Raw genomic sequence first — 13,736 nt, 5'->3', positions numbered from 1 at the left:
AACAGCAAATGCATGCAATTAATTAATAATCTTTATCGATCTTAAAGTCCTATTGGCAGGATATCTATGTGAGAAATAGGCGTGCAGTGTTATATAGAAGCAGTATCATTAAGGCTAGTATCAGGACTTATATTTTCCTACTAATTTTAATGAATATCGTATGGGTAGTTCAGACAGTAATGCATCACGCTTACAGAATCCAGAATTATTATTAAGTCCTATAGGGATATTGTCCAATTGATTGACAGTGGAGATTGTATTCAGAACCAATTTGTAGAATCCTCTAGGCATGATTTCTAGATGCACACTTATTTTAGCTTCATAGACATGTTTCATAGCCTTGTATTTCCCTTTAATCCTATTGACATGCTTTCTAATTACTAAACCAACTTAAATCCTATAGGCATGATATCTATTACTGAATTGATCTAAATCTTATAGGCATGATATCTATTACTGAATTGATCTAAATCCTATAGGCATGATATCATGCAGCACAAGGGCAGAAATTTTACACATGACCATCAAACAATTGAATCAAACATTGGGGTCCTATAGGCATGATTGCTAATACATATAGATAGGTTCTATAGGCAAGATTTCTAATGTATACACTATATAAAACTCATACGAGTTTAAGCAGAATTGACATCACTCATGAAAGTCCTATAGGCAGGGTTTCTAAACACATTGCAGAACTTAATTGTTTTGACAAAATGAGCAGAATTAACAACATAGATGAATCCCTATATGTAGGATTTCTACCCAGTTTAACAAAGGAAATAAGAAAATCCCCCGTTTTTACTAAATACCCCAGAATCTATTTATTACAAAGTTATTACAGACCATATAATGAATGAATTACATAACAATAATAAAAATACACTATAGGGAGCCTTCATTAGGCCCAAATAAACTCGGGAACCCGGCCTTCAAACCAATCAACTTCGAAGCATATTTCTGGTACAATATAGCCAAATACGAGTGATTTATCCATAACACATATAGAACCATGTTTCCAGTGTGTCAAAGTTACCAAGGTCCTCAGGGACCTAGGACAATGCTCAGATCAAAACCACATATTCAGAAATGATTCAAATGAGATCGAGAACCAGTTCGTAGTGTGTCAGAGTTCACAAGAGTCTCACATGGAGCCTAAGCAGTGCTCGCACTGGGGTGGTTGAGGACAGACCCTAAAGGACTAGGGCTGGGAGTTTTTCTATTAAAAGAATGACAACATACAAAAACAGGTAGAGACAGTTAAAATAGTTTTTGATTTCAGAAGAGAACAAAGTTTAGAACACAGAACTTGTAGGCAGGATTACATTATGAAAACAAGCAAGGTTCATGCTCAAACACACAGCCCAAATAAGTTGAAATCTAGAAAACAGTCTAGTTAAGCTAGGTGTTTAATGCTAGCATTTAGGAGAGCCTTATTAAAACGTGAAAAACCAAACAGTCAGAACACTGACATGAATTCCATACATGTTATAAAGCAAATTATTAAAACATATAAATGACAGAACAAAAAGCCTAGTAACAATACAAGTTCAAAGGCTTAAGACTAATTGGCTACTTAACTTTCTAACATTATCCTAAAGGTACTCAAATTCAGAATAGGTTCAGAACACACAAGAGGTAAATGAGCATATTTCTTAAGAGGGTTCATAAAAACAACCAATCTTAAATTAACAGTGTTAACCATAGGATTAAAAGATAAGCATGTAGACCGGAAGAATCATGCTCAAAGAAGGATTTTAGACATGCTGGATTATAAACATAGATCAGGAACATATAAAAATGATATGACAAAGGATAGCCATTCACCAGTTAAGCGAGCAAAACTAAAATAATACCATGCAGTTGAGAGTCCAGAATGTTTAGCCTTGGCTTTCAGCCGGCCAAGACCTGTAGTAAACAAGAGAGAGCAGAAAGATTATAAAACCAAGCCCTAGATTTCTTAGTGAGAGTATTGAGAGTTCGAGTCTGTCTAATGGGGAAAGGGAGAAGGGTTTAAATAGTGTTCAATTAGATGAACAACTAAGGGATATAATCAAACACATATAAGTAAGGAAATAAATTAATTCATATAATAAATAATACAGATTTTAGTAAATTAACAGGGCATTCTAGCGTGTAATCAGGAGAGTAACATTTAAAAAAAGAAAGTATCAATTAACAGTCAGTTTCAAGGCAAATAAGGTAAAGAAATAATGGAAACATGGTAGATTGAAAAAAATAAGAAAAATATCAGTACCATACGAGAAAGGAAAGAGTAAAAGCCTCAAACCCTAATTTTAGGTAAACCATAAAATCGGCAGAGAAACAAGGGCAAAATAATTACATACTGTGTACAATGAACATAGATAGGAGATTTATTCATAAAGCAACAAAGAATTGAACTAGAAAAAGATCTTAAACCCTAATTTAGGGCGAATGAAGGAAATTAACAATAATAGGAAGATTCACGCATAATGAAGTAAATATAGACGAGATAATGCTAAAAATCAAAGTTTTAACTAGTTTAAGTTCGAATCAAAGAGAATTTGAAACCCTAACCTTTAGGGCTAAGTACAAATCCACAAGAGATACATAAAACAACCTTACTCACAAAGAACACGCGATGAACACAGACTGAATACACAACAGGTTAAGGATTTTGAACCAGATTTGGTTTGAATCTCTTAAGATCTGCTTGCCATTTGAGTCAAGCTATTAGGAAATACCAAAATCAGGAAGCCAGTAAGGAGGAGGGACTAATATTGTAAGGGAATCATAGATTGATTCCATTTTTGGGGTTGGAATCGGAGAGCTTTTAGTGACGGTGCTAGGGTTTTGAGAGAAGAGAGGAAAGGTTCGAGAGAGTTCAAGGGTGGAAGGGCTAGGATAATGGTCTCTAGGGTTTGGAGACGGGGATATAAGGAAAAGACGGGGTGATTTGTGAGCCGGTGATCATTTGTGATCAACGACTGGAATTTAGGCAAGGTTGGGTCGGTTCTGGGCTGGGTTAGGGGGTTATGGATTGGGCTTAAGTAATTTGGGATAGTGTATTTAGGTAATTGGGTTGGGCAATTGGGTTGGTTTGGGTAGTTTAGGTCCGAAAAATTCAATAAAAATTGGGGCCAGATTTTAAATAACCAATTTATTAAATAAATAATTTATAAAAATAATAAATAAATAACAAAAATATCACTTTCACATAAAAATAGTTAATAACAATTATTCAATACTTTAAAAATAGAAAAAGTTATTTTTTTGCAGAAATAAAGTAATTATAAATATATATGGGCTATTATTGCAAAATATACAATTTTAGCCTTCTAAAATGTAAATGTATTTATGATAAATATTTTAAAATATTTAGAACCTAATATGGGTGTAAATTATGAAATTAGATGATAAAATCATTATAAAAAATAATTTGTGATGCAATTAATGATTATTTATAGAGTAAAATAATAAATTGATTAAAAAATCGTTAAAAATTAGGAAAAAATACTTGATGATGCTCATACATTATTTTGAAAGTATATATGCATATTTTAAATATGTGAGAAAAAATATTGGGTACCAACAGCTGCACCTCTTTACCCGAAAAGGATGAAAGAGTTGCAGTGTGTAGTTATGGACCCAACGGTGAATGAAACCGATGGAATTGCTAAAGGAATAGTCGCGTGTTTCGGAAAGGGTTCTTTTGCGAAGGATAATATTGGAGTGATTTATGCAAATTTATGAATGTGAATCTGAAACGTAACGGATGTATCACATGGCAGATATCTGAACGGTCATGGAGTAAAGGCGAGTAATTGATGGGAGTCGGTTACGTCTGGAATAATGGACGGGTCTGAATGGATTGAGCGGAAACCGGAGCAAAGGTTGCTCCTATCTAAAGAACGGTTAACTTTTGAATTACCTGCAAAACTTAAAACATGATGCGTGCAAATATATATGGATTATTGCGAGAATTTAAACATGATGCAAATTCCCTTTGGACCATGAAGGTAGTCTTTGGATGTTGAGGATGACGTTCTTAGACCATGGCATCCCGGGCCATGAATCATGAGATAAGGGAATCGCAGGCCATGAAATGATGTTCTCGGACCATGACAATGGTGTCTCTGAACCATGATGCCATTGAATAATGATGTGCGATATTGAGAGATCCTCAGGCCATTACATGGTTTCTTCAGGCTATGAGGATGATGTCTTCAGACTATGACGCCTTTGTATAGAGACATGATGGAATATATGAGCAAAACAAGATAGAACTTAGCCTTGTATAGGATCGGGACATAGCTTGACCCCGGAGAAGGTGAAATAGTGCTAGGCTTCAGATAGGGTAACGTTCAGTCATTAGACAAGGAAAGGTAGATCTCAACCTTATGCAGATGGGGAGGAAATGCTTAGCCTCATGCAAAAAAAAAAGGGAGACAGGGCTTAGTCTCACGCAATGGAAGGCAGTGCTTAGACTTATACAAATAGAGAGGCAGGTCTTAGCCTCATGCAAGATTTGAGACAGGGCTTGGTCTCATGAAAATAAAAGGAAATGCTTAGCCTTATGAAAATAGGTAGGTAAGGCTTAGCCTCATGCAGGATTTGAGACAAGGCTTAGTCTCATGCAAAGAGAAGGCAATGCTTAGCCTTATGCAAATAGGGAGGCGGGGCTTAGCCTCATGCAAGAAGAGGAGACAATGCTTAGTCTCATGCAAATAGAAGGCAATGCTTAGCCTTATGCAAATAGGGAGGCATGGCTTAGCCTCATACAGGATTTGAGACATGGCTTAGTCTCATGCAAAGAGAAGGCAATGCTGCAAATAGTGAGGTCAGGCTTAGCCTCATGTAAGAAGAGGAGACAATGCTTAGTCTCATGCAAGGAGAAGGCAATGCTTAGCCTTATGCAAATAGGAGGCAGGGCTTAGCCTCATGTAAGAAGAGGAGACAATGCTTAGTCTCATGCAAGGAGAAGGCAATGCTTAGCCTTATGCAAATAGGAGGCAGGACTTAGCCTCTTGCAAGAAGAGGAGATAAGGCTTAGTCTCATGCAATGGGTAAATAGTAAATAGGAACAGCATATTTCTTAGCTAGAAATATATTTGTGCTTGGCGGTCTGGTTTTTATGAAGATAATGATTTTAAGGCACTCGTACTTGTGGTTATTCCTTGTTCCTACATCCAAAGAAAAATCGTGAGTTTTGCGGGGGAGATTGGTCTGTCCCTTTGTCTGCTTGTTTTTCTTTGCTTTGTTCTGGAGATCCTGTTGAGTTACCCTGGGTAACACCTGACTGCCGTAGAAATAAAGTTTTTGAAAAATATGCACTTATTTGATGAAATAGAGTTAATTTAGAAAACATAGTGCTATATAATATCAAGTAAATTAGATGAACTAATGACTGCGACATTTTTAGAGACATTGCAACTTCTTTGCATTAGATTTGAGGGTCCTCTTCAAACTTCTGCCCCAGTTTAGTAAGTTATCCTTCGACCGTTCTGCATGTAACTAAGTTTGTTGGACCTGCTTCGGAATTTTGTGAATCCTTCTCAAAATTTTGCCCCTGTTACTTAACCGATTTTCTGATTGTCTTACATATGATGGCGTCGGCTAGACTTGCTTTAGAATTTTGAGGGTCCTTCTCAAAATTCTGCCTCAGTTTCTTGTTCTAGAAAAATGAAAATTTTATTGAGATGTGACCGAACCCACAGGGCTACCTACGTATGCCATCTTAAATGGGAATCAAGTGAAGCGTAGTTCAGTTACATCAGATGAACAAATGTGAATAATTTAAATATAGTATCTCTTGACTGTGTGCGAATTGATAGGCTTTGGCCAAACTTCTCCGTCCATTTCTACAAGTATGAGTGCTCCTCCTGTTAGTACCCTATGAACCATGTAAGGACCTTGCCAGTTAGGTGAAAATTTTCCTTTGGTTGCATCTTGATATGGAAGGATCCGCTTCAGCACCAGCTGCCCCAATGTGAAATTGTTTTAGTTTGACCCTTTTGTTCAAAGCCCTGGACATTCTATTCTGATAAAGCTAACCATGACACATTGCATTCATCCTTTTTCTATCTATGAGGGCTAATTGCTCATAGCGGCTCCTTATCCATTCAGCATCATTGAGTTCAGCTTCTTGTATGATCCTTAAAGAATGAATCTCGATCTTGGCGGGAATGACAGATTCGGTACCATAAACCAGGAAATAGGGAGTTGCCCCAGTTGATGTGAGGGTTGTGGTACGGTATCCCAATAAGGCAAATGGTAACTTCTCGTGCCATTGCTTTTGATTCTCTACCATTTTCCTTAGTATCTTCTTGATGTTCTTGTTGGCAGCTTCCACGGCTCTGTTCATTTGAGGCCTGTATGTTGTGGAGTTTTTATGCTTGATTTTGAAAGTTTCACACATGGATTTCATCAGATCACTATTGAAATTGGCGGCATTATCAGTGATGATGGACTCGGGAACCCCGAATCGACATATAATACGGTCCCTAACAAAATATGTGACGACTTTATTGGTTACAGCTTTGTAAGATGCAGCCTCTACCCATTTTTTGAAGTAATCTATGGCCACTAGAATGAACCTGTGCCTGTTTGAAGCAATAGGTTCGATCAGACCAATGACATCCATTCCCCAGGTAGTAAAAGGCCAAGGTGCACTTATTACATTGAGTTCGTTCGGCGGCACTCGTATCATATCTACATGTATTTGGCATTGGTGGCATTTTTGGACATACTAGATGCAATCTATTTCCATAGTCATCCAAAAGTATCTGTCTCTGAAACAAAATCGTTCATATATGGACTGCAGGTTCCAGCATGTATTTCCTCTAGCAGTTTGGAAGCTTCTTTGGCATCAACAAACCTTAATAATATTAGATCAGGTGTTCTTCTATACAAAATTCCTCCACTTTGGAAGAAATTATTGGACAGTCTACGCAGTGTGCGTTTCTGAGTATGGTTCGCCTGCTTTGAGTATCCTCCTTTTGCCAAATATTCCTTGATGTCATTGAACCATGGGTTTCTATCCGTTTCTTCTTCAGCATGAGCACAATAAGCTGGCTGACTATGGATCCTTACTGGAATGGGATCGATGAAATTCTTTCCCGGATGCTGTATCATGGAAGACAGAGTAGCCAGTGCGTCTGCGAACTGGTTCTGGATTCTCGGAACATGTTTGAATTCTATTTTTGTGAAAGTCTTTATCAATTCTTGCACATGATACATGTATGGCAGTATCTTGGTGTTTTTGGTAGCCCATTCTCCTTAAACCTGATGAACCAGAAGATATAAATCGCCAATTACCAGCAACTCTTATATATTCATGTCGATGGCCAAATTGAGCCACATGATGCAAGCCTCATATTCTACTATATTGTTGGTGCATGGAAACCTAAGCTTTGCGGATACCGAATAATGTTGTCATGTCTCTAACACCAAAACTGCTTTTTTACCCAATCCTTTGAAGTTTGCAGCTCCATCAAAAAACATTCTCCAACCATTGTAGGCTTCAGCAATGTCCTCTCATATGAATGACACTTCTTCGTCAGGAAAATACGTTTTTAGTTGTTCGTGTTCTCCTCCTACATAATTTTCAGCAAGATGGTCTGCGAACGCTTGTCTTTTGATTGCCTTCTGAGTTACATAGATGATATCAAACTCACTTAGTAATATTTGCCACTTGGCTAACTTCCCGATAGGCATAGGCTTCAGAAAGATGTACTTCAGAGGATCCATCCTTTATATGAGGTATGTGGTATAGGCACAGAAGTAATGCCTCAATTTCTGAGTTATCCATGTCAAAGCACAGCAAGTGCGTTCTAGCAGAGAATATTGTGCTTCATAAGGTGTGAACTTCTTACTCAGGTAATATATGGCTTTCTCCTTTCTTCCTGTCTCGTCATGTTGTCCCAAAACACAACCAAAAGCCCCATCTAGTACAGACGAATAGAGTAACAAAGGTCTCCCAGGTTCTGGCGTGACTAGGACTAGTAGCGTGGACAAGTATTCCTTAATTTTATCAAAAGCCTTCTGACAAATATTGGTTCAAATATTACTGTGGATTGTGCTATGATGCGGCTAATGTAATTGAGGCATCCCAGGAAACTCATCACGTCCTTCTTGTTCTTCGATGGTGTTAACTCTTGGATAGCTTTAACCTTGGGCGGGTCCAACTAGATTCCTCGGTGGCTGACGATAAATCCCAACAATTTTTTGGCAGGAACCCCAAATGCATATTTTGTAGGATTTAGTTTTAAATTGTATTTCTGTAGCCTGACAAAGAACTTCCTCAAGTTTGCTATGTGATCTGTGGCTCTTTTGGATTTGATAATGAAGTCGTCAACATATACCTCTATTTCCTTGTGTACCATATCATGGAAGATGGTCGTCATGGCCCTCATATAGGTTGCCCCAGCATTCTTCAGACCGAATGGAATTATCTTGTAGCATTACACTCCCCATGGTGTAACAAAAAATGTTTTCTCTACATCTTCTTCGTCCGTCCAAATCTGATGATAACTCGCGAAGCAATATACAAAGGATTAGAGTTCATGCTTTGTGCAATTTTCGATCAAAATGTGTATATTTGGCAGCGGGAAATCATCCTTGGGACTTACTCTGTTTAAATCCCGATAGTCAACACACACCCAGACTTTCCATCTTTCTTCGGAATCGCTACAATGTTGGCTAACCAGGTTGGGTACTCAACTACCATGAGGACTTTGGCTTTGATCTGCTTAGTGACTTCTTCCTTGATTTTTACGCTCATGTCTAGTTTGAACTTTCTGAGTTTCTGCTTCACCGGCGGACATATTGGATTGGTAGGCAACTTATGAGCTACTATGGATGTGTTCAGGCCGGTCATGTCATCATATTACCACGCAAAAATATCCTCATATTCTTTTAAGAAATGACTGTATTCTTCCTTCTCTGACAGTGATAGGTGAATACTTATGCGAGTTTCTTTGATGGTTTCAGAATCTCCTAAACTGATCGTCTCGGTTTCGTCTAGGTTGGACTTAGGCTTATTCTCAAAATTCTCAACTTCTCTAATAACTTCCTCAGGTATCTCATCTTCTTCTTCTGGGTAACTATCATTATGTTGCATTGTCTCATTACATGTCACAGTCGTTGGTTCATCAAACTAAGAAATAGTAATGTTGTAGAAGAAAAATATGAAAGATAACAATAATAAAACATCAATTTTTTTATAAATACTGAAACGTTAAACAAAATATCGTTTGAATGACTTCAAAACAATGTTTTCCAAAACAAAATACTGAAAGGAAGATATTTTAAAAACTAAATGCTCAAAAGACTTGTTTTTTAAATAAAATTAGTAGCCATGCTACCTCGGGACTCGTCTGTCCCTTGATGGTGTGACGGTCCAGTTCCTGAGAAATGCTTCTCTCTCCATCGTCTGAATGGTAAGCCCTTCTTCCTCCTCCTCCTCAACTATCACATTGCAATCCATATTTTCGTCTTCTAGAAATAGGTTCCTTAGCCTAGCTAAAGCTTCCTCTTCTTTATATCCCCATAATGTATCGGCCTGATGAAAGGTCTGACTCAGATGCGACACTGGCTACTCAAGAGGGTAACACAGGCCGTGCCATGGGGGAGACCAATCATCATATTCCTTCCACGTATATGGATATCCAAGCCCAAAAGTTTTATCATGATTTTTCAGCTGTATTGGTTTGGTAATGCCCTGGAGTTTCTTCCCAAGCCCTTTGCCGGGTTCATACCCTGACCATGCCAGTATGCTTTCTATTTTTCTGCTCCGCCATTTATCTTTCTCAATTGCAATGACACGCTCGATGCGGTGATATGTTTCTCCACCCAACTTTCTTCTATTCTCGACAACCAGGACGGTTTAACTGTTGTAAATGGGATTCCTTTTGTCTCCATGAATGATTACCTCCTGATGGTTCCATTCAAACTTCACGGCCTGGTGTAGCGTAGAAGCCACAACTCCAGCGGCATGTATCCAAGGTGGTCCTAGTAAAAGATTATACGTAGTAGATATGTCCAATACCTAAAACTCAACATCAAACCAAGTCGGGCCCATTTGCGAACAAAGGTTAATTTCCCCAATTGTGGCCCTTTGAGACCTATCAAATACTTTCACATTCATACTCCATATTCGTATCTCATGGAAATCTTTACCCACCCTTTTTTAGAGTAGTCAACGGACAAATGTTGAGTCTTGAACCCCTATCTATTAGAACTCTGGCTATGAATTTATTCTCAAACTGCATCGTGATGTGGAGTGCCCTGTTGTGACTTAGTCCTTCATGTGGTAGTTCATCTTCGTGGAAGGTGATCTTGTGGCTTTCTAGTACTTTCCCTACCATGTTGGCCATTTCTCCACCGGTGATGTTGTTGGGCACGTACGCTTCATTCAACACCTTCATCAGAGCATTTTGATGCGCCTTAGAATTTTGTAGCAGCGACAGAATGGAAATATGAGCAGGGGTTTTGTTCAGATGATCAACAACAGAGTATTCTCTTGCCTGTACTTTCCTCCAGAGATCATCTGGACCAGTTTTAATGGTAGGTTGTTTAGCAGCTGCTTCATTGCTTGTTCCTCCCAAATTTTCGGGTGTATAGATTCTTCCAATTCTGGTCATCCCCTGTACAGCACCATACTCTTTCATTTTTGCTTTTCCTTTTCTCCTAGCTTCGGCAACATAATCCCAAGGTATGGCATTGGAATTAAATGGTGGTATGGATGTTACTGTCACAGTGAGAGGTATGGCTACTTTTACTTCAATTGGAGTAGTTGTAGTCGCAGGTGTTGTCATTTCGATTTCAAACGGAGCTGATGCGGCTACTTCAACTTCGACCGGTGGCTGTATCTGTACCAAAATAAGAGTGAGTGTGACTTCAGGTTTAGGTTTTTCACCTTCCCGAATAAGCCCAATTGACCCTTTAGGATCACATTCTTTATCAATTTCTATCATATTTACTCATTCACTCCTATGTTCTGGGAAGGGATTATTACGGACATTGGGTACGGCTTCCTTTGCTTGTATGACTTTGGTGTCAATCAGGGTCTGAGTCTTGTCTTTTAGAGTGCTGCATTCATCAATAGTATGCCCCTTCATGTCGGAATGGTACGCACATGTTTTGTTCGGGTTGACCCATTGGGAAGAGTTTTCTATGGCAACAATGGGAATAGGGCTGACATATCTGACAGCCTTCAGTATTTCATATAGCTGGTCGATGGGCTTAGCAATAGGGGTGTATTGTCTGGGCGACTGATCGAGGCCAACCCTGCACTACTATTGAGTAGCGAGAGAGGTTGAAGCAGTTTTTACCCAATTAAGGTCGGAATCAATTTTCACAGAGAGCTAAATATTGGAGTCGAGTGTCTATCTAAAGTGAAGTTGTGTATTTGCTCTTAATTGCACTTCTACACATTTTTTGGTTTTATTTACTTCTAATTGTATAAAACTACAATGCTCAATTAAGCTAAATAAGGCTAAGGCTAAACTATTGCGAGTTGTTCAAATAATTAAAGGGTACTAGGGTAGTGACTTTCGCCTAGGTGGTCAATTGACGGATTGTTGAGTCTAAACCTAGATTGTTACATTTGGGGAGTATGATATAACCATTGCATGACTCTACTCACTCTATACCTCTCGATAGTTTGAGTGATTTTGTCCGAATTGACTTTCTCAAGACCAATTGGGTATGCAAATTTGCACAAGCAATCAAGGTTCAAGTCGGGTATTACTATCTCTAGGTTTAACCCTTCAATTGGGGCTATCAATCTCTTGACTACGCCCCAATTCCTTGTTTGACTAATTTCATGGACTTAGGCTCTCTTTCTCAAGAAGAGCCTAAGTCTACTTGGCATAAACTAGTGTTTACAACCACTAATTCACAATTAAAACCCTAAATTAGGCCAAATATCAAACACCCATAGACAATCAAGCATCAAAACACAAGACACATCAATTACCCACACTAGGGTTGAGCCACAACCCTAGCTAATGGGTCTAGCTACTCATAATTAGAGAAAAAAACAAAGAAATAGATGAAGAAAAACTCATAATAATTAATTGCTAAATTAAACTTGAAGATTAAATGTTGAAATTAAGCTAAAATTACTCAAAATAGGTAAAAGGAACAAAGTCACGAGCGCAACTCTCACTACAAAACTATCTGATGACCTAAAAATGGGAAAAAAATCTATTTATACTAGGCTGAAAATTCTGGACAAAAATACCCCAGCGGGGCTAGTGCGTACCGCACAAAATCTAGTGCGGCCGCACTAAGGCTCTGGGCTTGAATATCTAGCTCTCTGAACTTGGGCAATGCGGACCGCACGAAATCGAGTACGGCCGCGGTGGCTTCCATTGTGGTCCTCACAAAAAGGATCGCGGACCACATTGAGCTTCAACCTCCAAAACACCACCTCTCTAAACCTTGGCTCTGCGGACCAGATGAAATCGAGTGCGGCCGTGGTGAACTCAATGCGGACCCCACAAAACCCTTTGCGGCCGCATTGCTTTTTGGCCTGAAAAGCAACCTCTCTGAACTTCACTTTTGCGGACCGCACAGAATGGTGTGCGGCCGCACTAGCCCTATTTGACTAAGCTTTGCCTTATCTTGGTACTTGTGCAAGTTTCAGTCCTTTTTGAGCTGGTTTTTGGCACTTTGTCACCTTGTTGATCAAACCTGCAATCAAGCACAACTTTTGAGCCTTTGGGACTATTTTGTACACATTTCTAATCAAAACTCAATCAAGAAGGAGTGTACAATGCATCATATTTCCTAGTTATCAACTCCCCCAAACTTAACCTTTTGCTTGTCCTCAAGCAAACAAAATAAGACTCACCCCTTAAGAGAAAATCCAAGAAAATTCAGTTGTCCTAAAGTGACCTCATGTAGCATCAATCGGGACTAACAATTGCCCTCAATACAAATGAATCATTAACAACATTTACTCTTTTAAACGCCACAGATTAAGTGCGACGCAAGAGCATCAAGAGTTGACTCAACACATCAAAGAAACTCTTTCTATTACTTTTGGTCATTGTGGAACCCAAACTCACTCATCCTCAACTCTCCCTAAGCAAACCTCACCTTTAAGATAGTGGCACTCAGAACGTGGTTAATGAAAATACACTCATCTCTCTCAAGAAAAAGTCCACTACTAAAAAATTGGTCTACGGTAACGCATGAAAAACCATTCCAATAGGTAGATAAACCGCTGCCATACAGATACTGGAACGGTTTACAGACTGTCACATTCGCCCGCGTGCCAATAGAGATGTAGTAAGGGTTCTTGCAACGGTTTGCATTTCCGTTGCTATAGATACGTCTATCGCAACGGTTTTCCCTTTCTCTACTGGAACGATTATTCTTTCCAATTGGAACGGCTTAAAACCGTTACTACATAGTGTTTGCAACGGTTAATAACCGTTACCATATTATCTAATGTAACACTTATGTAAGCTATTGTTACGGTTATGTATGGATATAACAATGGTTTCTTTAAGCTATCACAACAATTTTATTTGTCTTGGAATGGTTTAATAGATCATTTTGGAATGGTTTATAGGACCTATTGCAACAGTTTGTATTGTATAATGGAACATCATTTGTGTCCTATTGCAATGGTTATGGTAGCCTATTGTAACAGTTCAGTTAAAACATAAATATAGCCCATGTTATAAATATATATTTACACATATAATAAATTATAATAACACTAAAATTTAAATAAATCA

The 13,736-nt window shown here is 38.5% G+C and overlaps 1 protein-coding gene across 1 annotated transcript; it reads right to left on the bottom strand.

Moving 5' to 3' along the window:
- Positions 1–6,753: 6,753 nt before the first annotated feature.
- Positions 6,754–7,221, bottom strand: LOC138868843 (uncharacterized). Its single transcript, XM_070146417.1, has one exon. The coding sequence runs from the start codon at positions 7,219–7,221 to the stop codon at positions 6,754–6,756; it is 468 nt and encodes a 155-aa protein (XP_070002518.1).
- Positions 7,222–13,736: the final 6,515 nt, after the last annotated feature.

Source organism: Nicotiana sylvestris, chromosome 1, assembly GCF_000393655.2.
Source record: "Nicotiana sylvestris chromosome 1, ASM39365v2, whole genome shotgun sequence".
Taxonomy (NCBI): domain Eukaryota; kingdom Viridiplantae; phylum Streptophyta; class Magnoliopsida; order Solanales; family Solanaceae; genus Nicotiana; species Nicotiana sylvestris.
This window is presented reverse-complemented; position numbering and strand designations above follow the sequence as displayed.

Excerpts from the sequence above, each read along its gene's own strand:
- LOC138868843 (XM_070146417.1), bottom strand. The coding sequence starts at position 7,221 with ATGTATCATGTGCAAGAATTGATAAAGACTTTCACAAAAATAGAATTC.